The sequence below is a fragment of the Herpailurus yagouaroundi genome, unplaced genomic scaffold (genome assembly GCF_014898765.1).
Source record: "Herpailurus yagouaroundi ecotype Mexico unplaced genomic scaffold, PumYag 182, whole genome shotgun sequence".
Taxonomy (NCBI): domain Eukaryota; kingdom Metazoa; phylum Chordata; class Mammalia; order Carnivora; family Felidae; genus Herpailurus; species Herpailurus yagouaroundi.
The window spans coordinates 47,961,366-47,981,998 of NW_024412413.1; the positions used below are offsets into that span (position 1 = coordinate 47,961,366).

Below are 20,633 nucleotides of genomic sequence, written 5' to 3' on the forward strand. Positions count from 1 at the left end.
CCAGTCCCAATCATATAGGATGGTAAGGCAGTTTCTCTCAGAATAGCAGCTAGTATTTTTTGAGCACTTACTAAATATCAAGTGTAGTTCCAGTGCATTTATAAAGACACTGCAGCTTAAGACAGCCGGACGAAGACCTCCATCTGTTGAACTCCAGACTCCGAGCTCTTAACCACAACATACTACCACCAGTTGAACTGCTTTGCCATTCCAGTGTTAGACTGTTTGAGTAAAAATGTTTCCTATGTTGGAATAAAATCCATCATCCCTGCAACATCCATCTTATTTTTCTGACCTATATACATACTATTTCAGCTATTCTTTCAACAAGTATTTTGAGGGCCTGCTATGTGTCAGGCTCTGGGGAAAGAAGATGAAAAATGGTCTCTGCTCCCAAATAGTCTGAAGAAAGTAGGAGACTGCCAAGTAGAAGCAATGATACAGTGTAATAAATGCCACAGAAGACACAAAGGGTATTAAGAGACCAGAGAGGAGGGGGCAAATGATTCACAAGAAAGACTTCCAGAAAAAGTAAAGCCGAAGAAAAGACCCAAAGAACAAGAAACTAATGAGAAAGATAAAGCTCTCTGAAGGGCTTTTCAGGCATGTCTGAGGTGTGAAAGCAAAGCATTTATGGAGAATACAAATAGACTATAAACTGAAACAAAAGTAACAAACATAAAATGCAAGTCTCAAAGAGAGGCAGGTTTGAATTCACTTCTGTCAAATTATGGGGCCAAGCTGTGCCTAGGTTTCTCATCTGGAAATCTGTGCCTGGGTTTTCTACCTTATATGCTGAGAAATAAAAGAAACGTACATAACACTTGGGACAGCACCCTTGGGCAGGGCATCTACCTACAAGTTTTAATTCTGGAGGATACATTTAAACTTTGTTTAAATTCAAGTCACTTTTTGAAAAAGATTATTTTAAGATTAAATTCAGTGCCTTTTTCAAGCATATACAATTTCCATAAAATGTAACTTAGCTAGTAATCAGCCACCAATCACACTGGTCTGAAAATCTTTTGCTCTTTAAAATATATGGAAGCTTGGGGCACCTGGGTCACTCAGTCAGTTAAGCATCCCACTTCAGGTCATGAACTCATGGTTCACGAGTTCCAGTCCCACACTGGGCTCACTGCTGACAGTTCAGAGCCTGCTTGGGATTCTCTCTCTCCCTCTCTCTCTGCCTCTCCCTCTCTCTCTCTCTCCCCATCCCTCCCTCAAAAATAAACATTTAAAAAGGTGCCTGGGTGGCTCAGTCGGTTAAGCAGCTGACTTCGGTTCAGGTCATGATCTCGCAGTTCATGAGTTTGAGCCCAGCATTGGGCTCTGTGCTGACAGCTCAGAGCCTGGAGGCTGCTTCAGATTCTGTCTCTCCCTCTCTCTCTGCCCCTCTCCCACTCATTCTCTCTCTCTCTCTCCCCTTCTCTCTCAAAAATAAACAAACATAAAAAATTAAAAATAAATACAAATAAACATTTAAAAAATAAATAAAATGTATGGAAGCTTTAAGACTTATCTTAAATTCAAAGTTTTTATATGAGTAAAATAAGCTGCTATTTTTAAGCAGTAGTATTCCTTGCATCAAGTAATGAGTAATTCAAAAAAACTAATTTCTTTTGGAGAATACCCTAATCCATAAACTAAACCTGTTAAGGACCACTACCAATGTGTGAAAAAGTCGACATTAAATTCTTATGGGTGAATTACCAACACAGCCTATCTGGTTTATTATTACTCAATTCAAGGCAATAAAGCTGACATTGAATCATAAGGAAAAGTTGACCAAAACAATGTACTTCATTTTTTTTTCAAGTTTTTATTTATTTTGAGAGGGAGAGACAGAGAATTCCAAGCAGGCTCCCTACTGTCAGCACAGAGCCCAACCCGGGGCTCAAACCCACGAACGGCAAGATCATGACCTGAGCCAAAACCAAGAGCCAGATACTCAACCAACTTAGCCACCAAGGCACCCCAAAACAGTTTATTTCTGATTAGCCATATGTATTTCATGTTATTTCTTCTTTTTAGAAGTCAGTATTATCACAGCTAAAACAGCAGCCAATATTTAAAGTTAACTCTGTGTCAGATATTTTTGCTAAAAAGTTCATATGTATTAACTTATTTAATAAATGCCTAGAAAATTTCCAGTAACTTGTCATAAAAATTCTTTTTTCTATTTAAAGTGAATTTTCTAACTGAAAATAAAAAACATCCTTAGAATAACTCAAGAAATTAAGATGAATTGCTGCTACAATATTTTCAATTAAAAACTAAAGCACTTGGATAAAATGGATATACGTACACAATTTAAATGAAATCGAGAAACTCAATTTCTATTACAGTCCAAAAGAACAAATAAAATCCATTTTCTCACAAAAAGCATATTCCCTTATTTGACTTACTTAACAAGAAACAAAAGATTTACCTCTAAGGAAAGAAAACTTTAAGGCTGTAATTTTAATCTTTTTTAGACCAATATCTGAAAATTAAATAATTTTAATTCTATATTTACTAAAATTCCTCCAAGCTATATGCACCACAGCAGAACAGAAACACCAGTACCTGAAGAAGAAAGTTCAAGTCTTAGCTTTGATCAACCTCTAACTTACACCTGCAAACTTGGGCAGGTGAATTAAACTTCTCTGAGCCCCAATATCTTCATCTATTTAGCGATGGAATTGGAACCAATGATCCTGATTATAAGGTGGTGGGTGAGTGTATCTGTAGGCCGGAAGCAAGACCAGATTCTGACTTTCTGATGGGAAGAATTAACCAGTGTTAATCTAATACTAGCCAAATATCAGCACAAACATCATCAAGAGAAAAAAAAAAACAACGGTTGTTTTGTTTGGTTTAAAAATATTGTTCGGGGCGCCTGGGTGGTTCAGTCGGTTAAGCGTCCGACTTCGGCTCAGGTCATGATCTCACGGTTCATGAGTTCAAGCCTCGCGTCAGGCTCTGTGCTGACAGCTGAGCCTGGAGCCTGTTTCAGATTCTGTGCCTCCCTCTCTCTCTCTGACCCTCCCCCGTTCATGCTCTCTGTCTCAAAAATAAATAAACGTTAAAAAAAATTTTTTTTAATATTGTTAAATTATACACATACTGTTCTAAATGTTCTTCTTCAACAAAGCAAGCATCTATATATTATACTATATATACTGTATATAACATACAGAAATGTTTACATCTGTATTATTTTCCTCTTTCAACTCATTGAAAGACTGCTGGAGGATGGAAAGCAAGGAGGAAGGTACAGATGCTTTTAGTAATTCCCAAATGACTCAATTCAGCATGAATTATGGAAGAAACAGCCTGTCATTAAAAATTAGATTGCTATCTCAACAGTGTATAACGAATTAAAGTGTTACAAATTCCATCAAGTCACTTCCTTAAAAACCACCAATATTTAAATTTTATTTATTAAATACATTTATCCATATATAATATTAGTATATTTAATAAGTTTTTTATCAATTGTGTCTATTCTATTTGGAATGGAAGGATGATTGCCAGCTTCAACTCCTCGGGGCAAATCCTGGCACCAAGTTCTAAGAATGGTGCAATGAAATGGGACTAAAGAGAAGGTGCACAGCCTGTTGTGAGCCACTAAATAATTACCCTGAGGGCTGGGGGAGGGAAGGAAATGTTTCAGGAGAAGTAAAATATAAGTTATAAGTAATATAAGTTACAAAATGTAAATAAAATATAACATAAAAAATAAAATTTTAAACCCTGTGTAGGAATTCAATAGGTCGACAAGGCAGGGCAATAATACAAGACAGTCAGGGAATAACAGTCTGGCACTAATGAAACTAACAAAGAAGAGAAGGACAGAACATCAGGCTAGAGAGGCAGATATGTGACAGATCATTAAAAGCTTCATTTAACATGGAAAATGCTGCTTGTAGTTTATCCTGGAGATATGGTCAGATCTACATTTTACCAAGTGTAGATACACTTTGATGTAGTAAAGATTAGTGCAGTTAGTGTAGATTAGAAAAAATAATTCCCAAGGCAATAAGGACTTTAACTAGAGAGAAGAGACTAGAGGCAACTGGTTAAGAGGTTACTGCAACAGGCTAGCCAAGAGATTACAAAGGTCTGATATAATGTCAATCTCGATACTTTGATATTGGAAGGAATGGAAGTACACACATATATATACACACACATGAAAAACCTTCAGGACACCGTCATTTGTATTTATATACACATACATGCACATATACATTACACACATACACACCTATACTCTGCAGGTGTGATACACACACACACACACAAACACATTATATACGTTATTCCAGTTATTCCTCACAGCAACCCTTTGAACTGGTTCTTTTTTAATTTTTTTAATGTTTATTATTATTTTGAGAGAGAGAAAGAGAGAGAGAGAAAGAGCAGTGAAGGGGAAGAGAGAAAGAGGGAGACACAGAATCCGAAGCAGGCTCCGAGCTCTGAGCCATCAGCACAGAGCCCCGACGCGGGGCTCAAACTCAGACTGTGAGATCATGACCTGAGCCGAAGTCAGACACTTAACTGACTGAGCCACCCCGGCGCCCCTCGTATCTTTTTTTTTTTTTTTTTTTTTTTTTACAGAAAAAGAACTTGAGGCTCAGAGAGAATAATTTCATCCAGATCAAACATGTCAATAAATAACAGCTAGGATTCAATCCTGGTGTGTCTGATTCTGACACCTGACTCCACTACATCCAAGAATCACTTAAAAGATAAAACTGATGGGGGGGAAAGGCTAGATTCAGATAATTGGTAGATCAAGACAGATGCACTCTAGGGCAGGTCTCACCCAACCATAAGTAAGTGAACAATCTAAACAAGAACACAGTTTAATCTTGTACTTACTTTCAGAAAGGGAAAACTAAAGTTTCTCTAATGCACAGCTACTAAAATAAGCATTTGCTATTGCAATGTGTTCTTTCTATTCTTTCTTCCCACATTCTCTTTGCTATCACCATTTCCTCCTCTATTTTGCTATGTGGGGTTTAAAATACTTGGGGCGCCTGGGTGGCTCAGTCGGTTGGGCGTCCGACTTCGGCTCAGGTCATGATCTCGCGGTCCTTGAGTTCGAGCCCCACGCCTGGAGCCTGCTTCCGATTCTGTGTTTCCCTCTCTCTCTGCCCTTCCCCCGTTCATGCTCTGTCTCTCTCTGTCTCAAAAATAAATAAACGTTAAAAAAAATTTTTTTTAAATAAAATACTTATTTAGCCTCTTATAGAACTTAGGGGAATGAAGGAAGCATATAAATAAAAATAAAGAGACTTGATTTTATTATAGCGGCCTTATTATGTATTCAAAAACGTGTGGATATTTGATACAAAGGAATTATTGTTAATTTATTTTTATTTTTTTAATATTTATTTTTGAGAGAGAGAGAGTACACACATGAGTAGGAGAGGGGCAGAGGAGGAGAGAAAGAGAATACTAAGCAGGCTCTGTGCTGTCACCATAGAGCCCAACACAGGGCTCGAACTCATGAACCATGAGATCATGACCTGAGCTGAAATCAAGAGTAGGATGCTTAATGTACCAAGCCACCCAGACACCCCTATTGTTAATTTTTTTTTTAAGTGTGTAACAGTATTGTAGCTAACTGCCCTTCACACTTTAAAAAAACATACTGAAATATTTACAGATGAAAGTATACAATGCCTGGAATTTGCTCAAAATAATACAAGAAGGGGAGAAACAGAGGTGGCAGGACTGACTCCTCTTGCTGACTACTGGGGTTAAATGACAGGAACTCTGAGGTCCATTACATTTTTGCAACTACTTATTTGAAATTCTCCATTAATTAGAGAGCTTTCAAATTTATTCAAACACTATATAAATAAGGAAAAAGACCAAAACAGTATGTTATTTACATGTATATAGATAGATATAGATATAACAATATGTTATTTATATATAAGTCATTTTCTCTCGGGGGCCTGGGTGGCTTAGTCAGTTAAGCGTCTGACCCTTGATCCTGGCTCAGGTCATGTTCTCAAGGTTCATGAGATCGAGACCCAAATGGGGCTCTACGTTGACAGGGGGGAGCCTGCTCGGAATTCTCTCTCTGCCCCTCCCCCACTCATTCACACACTCTCTCTCAAAACACATAAATAAACTTAAAAAAAAAAGGAAAGAAAAGGGAAAACAAGTTTTTCTTTCTGAAGTCTAGGGATCAAATATAATTCTTTTCCTAATAGGAAATTAACACACATTTACTTATTGCCTTTTGAATTTATTTTGTTTTTGTTTTTTATATTTTACCCTGATGTGTCAACCAGGTGCCCCCAAATACTCAATACTATTATCTGGACACATAAAATTACAATGCACTTAACTGGTTCAAAGCTATCATTTGTACGCTCCTATAAACTTCTAAGGTACTCTCACATTCTTCCATAGATTTCCTTTATACTAGATTGTCAATTCATATATGTAGAATTCTATTAACTTCCATTATGCTTATGTTTACAATCCTGTTAACTACAGAAATTTTCATTCTTTTCCTCTGATCTAAGTAATCTCAGCTTATGGCTATAGCTATCCAATTTTGTGTTGCTGATATTCTAAGATAAATCAAGACTACTATTTCACTTCTTTCTAACCATGACTAGATACAGCTGAAGCTTATGAAACTGCCTCATTTGTTGTAAACTGAAAGGGAAAGCAGAAGAGAAAAACACAGAGAGCAAGTTAATGCTACCTGTTGGAAGTATCCCTCTCTTCCTCCCCTTAGCCCACACAGTTCTCACTCTGAACACATTTCCATTACTACTGCTAGATGACTTTCAATACATCCCGACATTCTTCCACTGACACCCATCACCAAACACAGCCCAGTACCTACAGGTATACCAGGCCCAGTTCAAACACTATAAAATGGGCTAGGATAACTTAAGTCCTGCCTTCAAAGCATGTGCACACTAGAGGAAGGGAACTCAAGGTCAACAAAACTTACAGGACAGTATGAATACCAAAACTAATAAATATCAAAATAGAGGCATTTACTCAGTGCTCTGGAAGAATAAAAGAGAAAAAAAAAAGTACTACCTAGCAAAGCTAAGGAGATCAGTAGAGAAAAGGAGAAATTAGCTAGCCAGGAGTTTTCAAAAGTTTTGTTATTTTATTTTTAAATATCAAGTGTACTTAAGTAACTTAGGAACCAAGTTACTATCCTTTATTGAACTATACCTTAACCAAAACTCTACACAAGACAAAGCTTTTACACTTGAAAAGTGTACCTCCTCAGAATATCCTGAAAGGTCTCCCTCATTACCTCAACCAACACACAGTATCTCTACCCACAACTCATCATTTCTCTCCACTCTCCAACTATTCTAGCACTTTGTGTTATTTGGCACTCGTTAAAATTACAATGGGGTGCCTGGGTGGCTCAGTCATTAAGCGCCCAACTTCGGGTCAAGTCATGACCTCATGGTTCATGAGTTTGCGCCCTGCATCCGGCTCTGTGCTAACAACTCAGAGACTGGAGCCTGCCTCAGAGACACAGATTCTGTGTCTCCCTCTCTCTCTGACCCTCCCCTGCTCACACTCTGGCTGTATCTCAAAGAATAAACATTAAAAAAAAAAACAATTACAACAATAACACATATATGAGAAACACAGATGCCTTCTAAATTTTGAGGAACTTATAAAAGCTACAGGAATGATTATAAGGTCTGCCTTTCACACTCCATGAATACTTTCCTTTAACCCCCACGGTGACCTGCAAAGTAGATGCTCAATGAATATTTGATTTAAAAATCTCTGGTGACACATAAAGAATTACTTATTATGCTAAGTATCACATAAAAGCTTAATTAAAACAATTCTTCAGCATGACAACCTACACATGAAGTAGCAAAGTGGTTAAGAGCACTGCTCTCAGTGGTTAAAGATAAACTGCCTGACTTCTAATCTAGTCCTATCACTTAATTAGCTGTGTGACCTTAAGGAAGCTACATAACCTCTCAGTGTCTCAATCTTCTCAACTATAAAATGGGATAAAGCAGGAGTGCCTGGGTGGCCCAGTCAGTTGAGTGTCCAACTCTTGATTTAGGCTCAGGTCATGATCCCATGAGATCGAGCCCCACATCAGGCTCTTGCTGAGTGTGGAGCCTGCTTGGGATTTTCTCTCTCTCTCTCTCTCTCTCTCTCTGTGTCTCTGTCTCTGTCTCTCCCTTCCTCCGCCCTTCGTCCTCAGTTGCATGCTCTCTAAAATTAAAAATAAAAATGAAATAAAATGGAATAAAACAGTAGCTAACTCGTAAGTCACTGTCAGAGTAAATGACTTGGTACAGTGTTTATACCAGAACCTGACACAGAGTAAGTTGTAAGTTCAATAATAGTAGTAGCAGTAGTGGTATTGCCATCACCAAAAAACCTGGATACTTTGTAGCCAGAAATTCAAATGACAGTAACACCTTTTATCTGAGGTCTCCTTATAATTACAAAGCTCTTCCACAGAAGATGTAGAAAGGAATGGAAGAGCAAGCACGTTAGGAGTTCCATTAACCCTGGCTCTACCATTAATCATCTACAGGACCACTGACAGCTAAGTACCCACAGGCAAGTTAGTTTGCCTCTCTGAGCCTCAGTTCTCTGATCTGTATAATGTGGTAATACCATCTATACCCCAGGAATGTCCTGAGGACCAAAGGGGTCAAGGTATGTAAATCAACAAGCACAGTGTATGGCCAACTACCAAGCTAATATCTGTTCCTTTCTCCCACTCCCATACCTCACATGGACTATCCCATTTGATTCTCATCCCCTCATTATGATATTCACATCAGGCTGAACGACATTAAAAAGAATCGAGGGGCGTCTGGCTGGCTCAGTTGGAAGAGTATGAAACTCTTGATCTCGGGGTTGTGAGTTTGAGCCCCCAGCTGGGTGTGGAGATTACTTAAGTAAATTAATAATATATTTAAAAATAAATAAATAGGTAAAAATAGTTGAAAGCTGGCAAATTCACTCTATCCATTTACAAATAGAGAAAATAAGCTCAGAACGGTTAAATGATTTACTCAAGGTCACATGCACGGTAAGTAATGAAGCTAAAGCTTTAAAACATTAAAAATTTTTCATTTCGCTAGCTAGCTAACTGGTTAGGTGAGTCCCTCTCAGGAAGGGGGAAAAAAAAGGTTTACTAAGTACCATAATACATGCAAAATTACTGTAACCTACACGTTTTTGTTCTGCCATATTAAAAATTGATAGGGACCTAGATTTCTAAGAAACCTTCCATTGTAAAAATTATCTGTGCAATGTCTATGTATGTGTTGTGGTGAACTAAGGGTTTAAAGAAAATTATAGGAAAAAAATATTAAAGGAAGCATACGCATACCTATACTGATTCAAAAAGTACAACTGGATCTAATTAGAAACCCCTCAAGTAGCTGAACAGCAAATGTCCATCCTAGTGAAAGGGTACAGGTATCTAATACCACAGCAGTATTGTTTGCCAAACACACAAGGAAGAGTTATATTAAAGTGTCCACTTTGGTTAACAAAGGTATGGACTAATATGTAACTTTACTGTACTGGAAAAAGAAAAAAAAACTCATAAGGCTTTTCTTCCAGTAGTAAGAAATGCACTATTGTAGTACAAATGTAGAACTGCTAAACTAACTTCTATAAATTCTACATGGGCTTTAGGATTAGATCACATAAACCATAGTTGGGATTCAATGTCTGTCCGAACATGAAAAGTCCTATCAAAATGCACAGTACTGGTAAATAAATAACAAATGTTAACAGAACAAGGCCCCATAAACCTGGTGGAATATTTAACAGTATCAAATATTTACTGTGATCAGTCTACAAATCTATTCTGCTTCTTTTCTCCTTGATTTGTCATCCACCATTTTACAAAAACCCTACGGACAACAAAATAAGAAAGAGGATAATGAACAAAAACTGGGTCTTTCAACAGATTTACATAGAACAGTTTTGTTTTAATCCGCTTATGGGTCTCCTCCAATTATGTAATCATTCCACGGCAAAAGATTACACGGCTTTTTTCCTACACTGAAAGGAAGGAGTTGGAGGGAGAAACAGAGGTGTGTGAAACAGGTAGCCTCAAAATATGCTATATTTCCATAAAACTAAACTGTCTGCTTCTTAGGGACCAGTATGAACTCAGCATTCTTAATTTTCGAGACCTTACCCTTTAGCCATTACAGATTTGTTTTCTTAATCCCATAACAACTGGCAACTCTTCACGTGCTGCAGATTCCACCTAACATCATCACTTCTAGAGTCCATTAGAGCCGGCTGGTCCCAGGGCGGTCAGAGAGTTGTCAACGCTGAAAGGGCAGTGTAATTACAATTACGTCGGTGCAGCTCTTCTCAACTCCCCGAAACAAAAGTCAGGCTGAAATGCGCTGCCACCCTAAGGCGCGCGACTCCGGGCGCTCGCTCCGGTCCCCCAGGTTTCGCCGAAACCCGCCGAGCGTGACCTCTACGCCTCGGCACCGAGCCTCGCTTGTCCTTTTCTACGACCCCAGGTCCAAGCCTACGGCGGCTTCACCCTGCTCCAGGTCCCGCGCAGCGCGGGGCTGCACACTTGTTCGGGGAACTCTTAGACCCCCACCCCCTCCGCGACCGCAGGTCCCCAGCTCCCGGCCGCGCGCGCCCCCCCGACAGGTAACCGGGATTCCGGCTCACAGCCGCGGGCGCTCGGGACCGCGCAGTTAATGAGTAACGCGCCCGCGTCCGGGGGGCGGGGGAGGAGCCGCCGCCGCCCGACGCCCCAGCGGCCCCAGACGCCCCGAGGCGCCGCGCCGCGCCCCCGGCCGCCGCCGCCTCCACCGAGGTTCTCCAAGCCCGTGTGCCGAGATGGGGGAGCGCGCTTGCCGGGCAGGGGCGGCCGGGCCAGGTCGTCGCGCGCCGCGCCCGCACTTGCACCTGCCACCGCCGCCCCTCCAGGCCGGCTCGCGGGAGAGAGGCGGGCGCGCGGGCGCCGAGGGGGGCGGTGCTCCGTGTCCGGGGCCTCTCCCTCCCGCGGCTGCCCTCACCTGCCGAAACCACCGCGGTCGCTGCCTGCGCTCAGGGGCGCTCGCAGCGCTGTACAGAGCCTGTCCTGAGGCAGCAAGAGGAAGAAGAGGACTGCCGGCCGGTCGACGCCGCTACACTCAACGAAGGTGGGCGCACTGCGCTGGGAGCCGCCGAAGGAGAGCGGGACTGCGCCTGCGCCGGGAGCGGAGCCGGGGGCCGGGAGCGGCCCGGCCCGGTGGAGGGAAGGCGGGGCTGGGGGCGGGGCGGGGGCGGGACTGGCGTGGGGCTGGCGTGGGGCGGGAGGAGTCGACGCGCTCCCGCGCCCCCTGGCGCCAGGCGGGGCTCTTCGCAGGTGCCGAGGAGCGTGCCCCAGGTGCCTCCGCGGGCGGTTGCCCTGGGAACGAGCATCCGCGGCGCTGAGCCAAGTTTCCCTGCGCTTTATGGGCGCCTCGAGTTAACTTCGTATTGGACTGTCCAGGAGTCGGGAAATGAACTTCCGATGTGAGTTGAGGACTACTAGAACCAACCTCAAACTTGGCGTCCATATGTATCTTACAGCGTGTGCGTGTGTGTATGAGGGATGGAAGCAGAGGAAGGCTGATAGAACCAGATTCCATCATCTGATCAGTGGCTAGAGCATTCGAGAATGTTCTTTCTGTATCCGCCTTCTCTCATTTTTTGTGTCAACTCTTTTATCAAACTTCCACCGCACTTTAGGTTCTCTGGGTAGGAAAAGTGAAAATACAGAACCAAGCTCCCAAAATCTGATCAGTAAGAAGCGATCGCCGTATGTGTCTCTGTGTCTAGTAAAAGACATGGAATTTATGTGATAGACATACTGACCAGGACCATCATTCTTAATGTTGATCACATCTGTTAGAGGCAGTAAAGAAGAGTAGATTATGTGTATGACTATAGCAATCAGGATTTCTGGGATTGAAATCACTAGTGCTAGCTGGGTGCCTTTGGTCAAGTTGATCTCTAATAGTACCAATTTTCTCATCAGTAAATGGGAATAATAAGAGTATCTACCTCTCTGACTCGTGAGAGAGCAAATGGTTTAGTACATGTAAAATGCTGTACTGCATGACAGAATGTCTAATGAATATTAGCTATTATTATTAACAACATTATTACTGGTATCATCCATGTATCATCCAAACAGAAACCTGAAAAGTCATTATTCACTTTCACCAATATAGCGAGTCTTATCCATTCTAATTCCCAAGTCATTCTTAAACCTATCCCATTTCCTATTCACTGTCACTAGATAATAACCTTCTTCCATTAACCTTCTTCCTAACTATTCTCCCTTACCCCTTGTCATTCATGTCATTCCTGAATGAATACTGTTATTCATCACTTACTGTGCTCCATCTCTGTGCCTACTGCTGGACCTGGGGACAGAGAAACCATTACACACTATCTCAAGAACTCAAACATTGCGAGGGAGACAAGCATAATAGTAACTACGTGGAATGAATAACTCTGCACACAGCAAACTACTTGGGTTCTCCACTCTTCTCATACTCTCTCATGTATGTCATGTTTACATATACTACTCCTTTTTCTTGTTATGTCCTGACCCTCCACCTTTTTCTTACCTAATTCCTGTTTATCCTTCATTATTCAGACTAAGCATCAATTCCCTGCTGAACCCTTCCCTGTTGCTTGCCACCTAGCCCTGTCCCACCCCAGTATGGGTTAGGTGCTCTTAGCTGTGCTCCCATAGGACCTTGTCTCTTTCTAGAAGTTATCACATAGAATGGTAATTGGGGTTTTGTCTATTTTCCTACTAACTATTAGCTTCTTGAGAACAAGCACAAGACCTGACATGTAGTAGAACTGGCTCAATAAATGCAGATGAGTAAATGACATACATACTGACACACTGTCTTGGTATATAAATGTTTAGAGGACAGGCCCTGTGATCTGTTCTGCATAGGAGTTAAGACATCAAGCATCTACAGGAAATAGTAAGCAGTAGCCTTATGCCTGAGTCCCAGGCTAGTCCATTTGCAAATTACCTACCATCCTAGAGACTCTTTGGAATGTACTTAGAGGTGTTTCCTCCCACATGCTTAACCTGGAAGCATAGTTTAAGAATGAAAAGAGCCATATGAGTAGTTACCTGTAATAATGCCTTGGTGTCCTTGCAACACAGAGACCAAGGTATGTTGCAAAGTGTGAGACACTCAGACTCTCAGCCTACAAAATCTGTAAAGTGTTGTAAGCATCCTAGGTTAGATTGCTCACCCATATATTAAAGAGACAGACACTTCACAAACTTTAAAAATATGATGATAGATTTTGCTGTGTGCTCAAATCTGCCTTCTTTCTCTTTCATTAAAAAAATAAATTATACAGGGGCGCCTGGGTGGCTCAGTCGGTTGAGCGTCCAACTTCAGCTCAGGTCACGATCTTGCGGTCCGTGAGTTCGAGCCCCGCGTCAGGCTCTGGGCTGATGGCCCAGAGCCTGGAGCCTGCTTCCGATTCTGTGTCTCCCTCTCTCTCTGCCCCTCCCCCATTCATGCTCTGTCTCTCTCTGTCTCAAAAATAAATAAATGTTAAAAAAAGTTTTTTAATATAAAAAAATTAAAAAAATAAATTATACAATATATAAGATGATATTGTATTTTTTAGAGAAATCTTAAGACTTTCACATCCATACCTGAGGCCAGAAAATGAAGGCGATGAATGCAAATATCCAGAAATTTTTAATTGACAAGTCATCAGTTATAATTTTTTATTGCTTATTTGCCTCTTTTGTTTTTCCAAGTCCAGACAATGTATATTTACAGGGTACTTTCCAGTTTCAAACTAACTTCACATGAATTATCTCATGAACCTTTTACAAAAAACAATTTGACATAGGTAGAAAGGTAATCTTCATCTTTACCGACAGGGAGCTTGGACCACCAAAGTTAGGGCCTTGGTCTTCAGAATACAGGGTAATATTGGGGCGCCTGGGTGGCGCAGTCGGTTAAGCGTCCGACTTCAGCCAGGTCACGATCTCGCGGTCCGTGAGTTCGAGCCCCGCGTCGGGCTCTGGGCTGATGGCTCAGAGCCTGGAGCCTGTTTCCGATTCTGTGTCTCCCTCTCTCTCTGCCCCTCCCCCGTTCATGCTCTGTCTCTCTCTGTCCCAAAAATAAATAAACGTTAAAAAAAAAAAAAAAAGAATACAGGGTAATATCTTACAGACAAATGAAGTTAAAACTCTAAAAAGTATACCGGACTTCATGTCCAGCAGTATGGCAAACTAGAGACTGGCTGATTGCCCCACCAAAAGCAACTCAAAGTGCTAGATGAAATATATAAAACGTCTTATCAAACATATCAATAAGCTGATAAGAACATAAGAAATCCTCAAGGGCAAAAAAACTAGGTAAAAGCAGGAACCCAGACAGTAAATAATAACAATGCAAAATGGAAGAAAGAAAGAAAGAAAGAAAGAAGATGTTTACAAGGGGAAATGTACCAAAAATAATATTTCCTTGTCTAGCAAAATAATTATTTGCAAGCTAGTGTTTGCATTCCCACAAAAATTGGGGAATTTCACAACTTCTGTACAAAAGCAGAGCTGTCTCTGAAGTGTCTTTTATTAGATCGGTTATGGACAATTCTGCATTTCAGGCCCTTTTTCTAATGTTGGAATAAACAACTGCAAAAACTTGGAAAGCTGAGAGAAAAAGGTTAACAGAAGAGCTTAGACTCTAAAAAGTATGGTGCTCTTCAAAAGAGTCACTTTAACAAGCTACATACATATAAGGAAAAGTTTGGGTAATTGGCTTCAGATCTATAGACGCCCAAATTGCCATCCATTGAACTCATATTTATTTATTACTTCTCTATGCCAGATATATAAATAATCTGCAGTGAGAGAGAAGAGAAGGAGAGGTGAGACACAATGAGAGGACCTCTTGGCCTCCCCACTGTCCCAGGTTCCAGTCTATTCCTGAGGCTTTCTTCATTCCTACCCATAGGTTCTGTGACAAATCCTTGTATGTTTAATTCTGCCATTCTGCTTATATTTTCAGTGGATTCCTATCATTGGCCACCAGAAAATTATCCTAAACAATGTATTTTCATGGAGGGATTGGTGTCTGTCGCAGCTAAAAACTCAAAATAGCAGTAGCTTAAATAAAATAAAATGTATTCCTCTTATGTTGGTATGGTAGCTTTCTGATCAACACAGACACAGGCTCTCTCTCTCTCTCTATCATGTGGCTTTACCATCTTGAACACGCAGCTTGTACCTTATGATCCATAATGGCTGTTCAAGCTTCAGCCATCACATCCTTATTTCCACCCAGCAGAAAAGAGATAAGGGCAGAAAAGGACATCTCCCTCTATTTAAGAACACTTGCAGTGTATACCTCACTACACTTACCCCTGATTGGTCAGAACTTAACTCTTTTTTTGGAGAAAGAGAGAATCCGAAGCAGGCTCCACACTGTCAATGCAGAGCCCAGTGCAGGGCTTGAACTCATGAATCATGAGTTCATGACCTGAGCCAAAATCGAGAGTCGGAGGCTCAACTGACTGAGCCACTCACGTGCCCGGGAACTTAACTATAAATAATGTCGAAACATGTCATTTCTACTGAGTAGCCATGTGCTCAGTCCTGACACTAAAGAAAAAGAGGAGAACAGATATTAGAGACCACTAGCAGTCTCTGGCCCATCATGTGAGATCAGACTCAGGATGAGAGAAATGGCAACGGGGTAGAACACGCAATAGAGCAAAGGCATCATAAGGAAAACGTGCAATGTGTTCAGTGATAATGAGCACACGGAACAAGTGCCTGGAAAGGTATGTGGGAGTCACACTGCGCAAGATTATAAACGCCAAACCGAGGAATGTGAGAGTCAGAAGAAAGCTCCTGAAAGATAATGAGTTGGAGGGTGAAATAAATGGTCAAAACAATGTTTTAAGACGAGAAATGTGGTAGCAATGCCTAGAAAGTACTTGGGGGGTGGGGGGGATGAGAGGCAAGAAGATTAGATGGGAAGCTACTATGAGATAATGAGTGCCTATTCTGCAATACGTACAGGAAAGGAGCAACGTTTCAAAGGATTCATTTGTTGGTGCTGTTGATGCAACAAGTGATTCAATATCCGTACCACCCCCCCCCCCCACGCCCCCGCTTTCATGTTCAGCATGTATTATGCCTTTTTGAAATCAGCACAATGATTTTATTTGGGCAAGTGCCCTTTCACCACGTGTAGTCCATAGGATTCAAGTGGAACTGAATTCTACCTCGTCAAAGGTAAGCATGTGACTCAGGCTTAACCAATCAGACAAAAGACGTCGATGGCTATCGAGCTCAGAAAACCACAACAAAGCACACTTGCACACAATTAAGTGACTTACCCTAGGGGCAAAACCAACAATCCTGCATTTGAAACTAGGAATCAAGTACTAAATGGGTTGGCAGCAGAGTCTCCTCCGTGAACCCGATTTATTATAAAATAGAGGGAGGTAAGGCACCGTTGAAAGAGGAATGTTCAGAAGCCTTCCGTTGGTGAGGCAAGATGAAAAAAGGAGTCCGCAAGGGGAGCAGCCCTGCAACTCCTGGTCTCTTAGAAGGAGGAATTAACGGTACTCAGGCACAACCTTCCTATCCTACGGACTCCTATTAGCAGGCACGTGGTCCTGGCCCCTCCTCAGCACAAACCTTCTGCAAGTAGCATGTCTTGGAAAACTTGGGAAATCTCTCCTGCTTCAAAGATGAGTAATCAATTAGAAAGGAACCAGCATACAAAGATACATGAGAAAAAAAAAAGGGGGAACAGGAAAAAAAATGCCAAATTAAAATGTTCGTCGGAAAAACCTGCAATTAAGCAAAAGAAAATTTTAACCAAACCTATAGCCATAAATTTTAGAGATTAAAAGTACAACTTAGAAGAGGGTCTCCTCAGAACCCAACTGGGCTAGCACTCTGATTTTGAACTTCCAGCTTCCAGAACTGTAAGAAAGAAGCATTTCTGTTGTTTAGAACCTTCGCAGTTTATGGTATTTTGTCATAGCAGCCCAAACGGACTAAGCAGGCTTATTTGTGGTGGCAGAGTTGGAAGCACTCTAGTGTTTATCACCAGGAGAGTAAATAGGCAAAAAATGGGTATAACTACTATTATACCAGTTAGAAGCAACTGATTAGAAGGCCACAAAGCAACATGCACAGACCCTACATAGTGCTAAGTAGAAAAAAAAAAGTAGATGTATGATCAATATCATGTATGTACATTAGAAACGATATACATAAAAATAGCCATTTTATAAAAACACATAAAAAGATACACACCTAACACATGTGAATGGTTGCCTATCTGGGGGATAGGAATAGATACTACACTTGATCTTAGCCAAAAGGCCGAGAAGCGATCTGGGGGATAGGAATAGAAATAAAAAGGAAAAAAATAACACTAATCTTGCATGATCAATTACGATAATATGGCCTGAACTGATAAGTATGATTTATGATTTAAGTATGATTATGATTTATGATTTCTTAACTCTGCTTGAAAGTTTTAAGAATGAAGCAAAACCACTACAAGAGCTTAAACATAAATTGAAGAAGAGGGAGGAAAAATATTAAACTATTTCAGAAATGAAGGCAAACTTGGAAACAGCACAAAGGAGAATAAACTTTTTTTAAGGAAAAAATCAAAAACAAAATAAAGCATTTTTAAAGAGTCATAGAATACCAGATTAAGAAAAGCAAGTAAAATGAAATGGAACAAACAGAAAGGATTAGAGAGAAGATTATGTAAATGGAAGAGAAACAAAAGAAATCCACCATATGCATAATCAAGGAATAAAACCAAGAAAAGGATCTAGATATTGGAACAGAAAAAAAAAAAAAAAACAAAAAAAACCTTAGATAAGTATTTTGAGAGACTTTTCAGAAATAAAAGAAGACCCAAACTATAAACACAAATGTATATAATAACCCAAAGGGGGAAAAAAATGGCACAAAAATGGTCAAACTAAGACCTATTGTAGTAAAGCTATTGGATTTCAAAGCTAATGAAAATCTTTTGGATAACTAGGTAAAAATGATCAAGACATCTGTAAAGGGAAAAAATATCAAAATGTGACCCAAAGGATTTTATGCTCAAGAATTTTACAACAAAGAAGTTTGTTTAAATACAAATGTAATATACAAACATTTTTGAACATGCATGCAATATGGTTTTCATGAACCCTTTTGTAAGACAGTAGAGAATGAACCTCAGCCAAACAAGAGATGAATTTAGGACCAAAACAAACAAACAAACAAACCCACAAAAACAAACAAACAAACAAACAAAACTGACAGTGATCCTTGAATCCATTTAACTGTAGAATTACGTCTAAAACAAATATGAGAAGGATATGGTCATAGAACAGAGAGTAAATTATAAATCCTGACAATGTATCAGTGAAACAACCAATAGAAGTTGAGAAAGAAGAGAAACAAGGTAAACGTTACAAAAAATAATGTAATTAGGGAATGGGAGAGGAGGAGCAGGAAATATACTGCTTACTGCTTTGAATAATATCTAAAAAATATATAATTATAAAGTTATTAAGATATCCACTGGAATAAAAATGCATGCCTTTCAAATTCAAAAACATACATACCAAAGAGTACACAGGCCATATAGTGACAAAAAGTTAGATGAACAGTATAAATTAAAAGCATAACCAAAAAATGATAGGTGGACTAAAATAGAACATAACTTACATTTCACTAAATATAAAAAGATTAAACTTACCAATTAATTAAAAATTTTCTCAGAAGGAATATCAAATCAAATCCCAACTCTGCTGCATACATAAGATAATGAAAACAAAGTGACTTAGGATGAAAATAAAAGGAAGACGAGAGTATACTAAGCAAATGAAGCCAATATCAAAATTTTATTTCCAACAAAGCTCGATTCAGGGAAAAAGCATTAAATGAGACAAAGACAGGCACTTTATAACAAAAAAGCATGAGGTACAAAAATTAAGATCTCACACTTCTAAATATCTATAAACCAAATTACATACCATTTAAAATTTATAGAGGAAAAATTACAGCAGATCCAAGGAGAAATCAACAGGAAACATGGCTAATTAATTTACCTCTCATGCAAACAGATCAAGTGCTAAAAAAATAATAAAATAAGTAAGAATAGAAAAGCCCTAAGTAACATAATTAATAAGGTAGATTATATACATGTTTATACACTGCTATACATAGTTGTGAGAGAGAATAAAACTACCCCTTTGATGCATAGGCAATTTTTGTAAATTACCCATGAACTATTTACAAAAATTGACTACATATCAAAAGGGTCTTCAAACAGGCCCCACCCTAAGGTTGGGGAATGCTTTTTTTATTCTCGGCCCCCTTTAGTACAGCTGGCTGCTCTTTTATTTCCTTTACACATCGAATTTCCAGATGTAAAAAAAAAGGAAGTTTGAAAACTACTGTGACACACACACACTTAACAATGTAAAAATATTTATTTTATTTTAAATTTAAGATCCACAGCCCACGTGCCAGTTGTATGGAATGGAATGCTATAAAGCAACAGTGTCCAGGAGGTGACCTAATTGACCCTGGTTAGCTGGAACACAGAAAGTTTTCAAGGGCTATCTGCCAGCAAGGAGTTTGAGAAGTTTGGCATAAACAGGGGTGTTTAGTAGGGGTGGGGCACCAGCAATGGAGTGGGGCAGGAGTGCTTCAATACTAACTCAAGACAAAGGAGAAGTCTGATCCTCCTTGCCTCATTCAACAGGCCAGCTTGTGATCTGAGCTGTGTAAGATTCTTTTCCTCGCGTAAGGATGAAAGTTGTCGTGGTTGTCAACATTTTTTATGCCTGTGCCCTTAACCATCACTGGGTTGGACAAAGAGAAAGCATCGTGTACAGTTGGGTTGTGTTTTAATGCAGCCAGAAGGCTAGATTACAGGAACTAGTTAGAGATGTTTTGAGGTCAAGGACTTTGGGGAATTGAAAGGTCTCTCAGAGGCCCAACTTACTCAACATGCAGCGGCCCGAGAGATTGCACTTTCTTGCTGATGTGATGAAACACCTGAATGTACAGAGCTTGAAACCACAGGGAAAAGGAAGGGCTTTTGTCTCAGGAAATGAAGATCTTAGGCTCAAACCAGGCATGTGAATTGAGCTAATGGCAACTGGGCTTAATGGAATTATAGATTTTGAGGAGTTGCTGTACTATTTTGGTAGATATAAAGTCCACATTACAAAAGACACAGATTTTGACGAATATGAACCATACTTTACATTTCTGCAGCTGCTTTTGGCACGCAAACCTCAAGATGTGTTTGAACTACCAAGTAACTCTCATCCGTGCAGCTTGGTGGCAAGAAGAATTTAATTTCACAGACCGGAGAAGAAACTATACTATCAAAGACACAATTTAATTGAAATTGGAGAAGTGGCATATGAGTCACAAAATTGTCCTAAATGTCTTCCTACATGGCTCTCTTTCCTGCAATCTAGCAGGAAACTGATGGTAACTATCAGTAACAAAAACTTGGAGTAGAAATTCAACTGTCCATATGCTTCTTGAATATAGTCCAGATGTCTCAAGAACCGTTCAGCCATATACCTAACTATAT

General features: G+C 40.0%; 1 protein-coding gene and 1 pseudogene across 7 annotated transcripts in view; both read right to left on the reverse strand.

Moving 5' to 3' along the window:
- The window catches only part of RAB3IP (RAB3A interacting protein), a 143,405-nt gene that overhangs the window by 35,771 nt on the left and 87,001 nt on the right, over window positions 1–20,633 (reverse strand). For 3 of the 7 annotated variants that reach the window (XM_040491449.1, XM_040491450.1, XM_040491445.1), the window contains exons 1-2: window positions 11,037–11,151; window positions 10,187–10,325 (exon numbers count right to left, since the gene is read on the reverse strand). The exons of 1 other annotated variant lie outside the window; for it this stretch is intronic. In XM_040491449.1, coding sequence (XP_040347383.1) covers window positions 10,187–10,197 — 11 coding nt within the window. In that variant the 5' untranslated portion in view covers window positions 10,198–10,325; window positions 11,037–11,151. Of the gene's footprint in view, window positions 1–10,186; window positions 10,724–11,036; window positions 11,152–11,543; window positions 11,563–20,633 lie in introns of those variants that run through there. 3 more of the 7 variants (XM_040491447.1, XM_040491451.1, XM_040491446.1) reach the window with 3 other exon arrangements.
- On the reverse strand, window positions 17,279–17,401 carry LOC121041152 (uncharacterized; annotated as a pseudogene).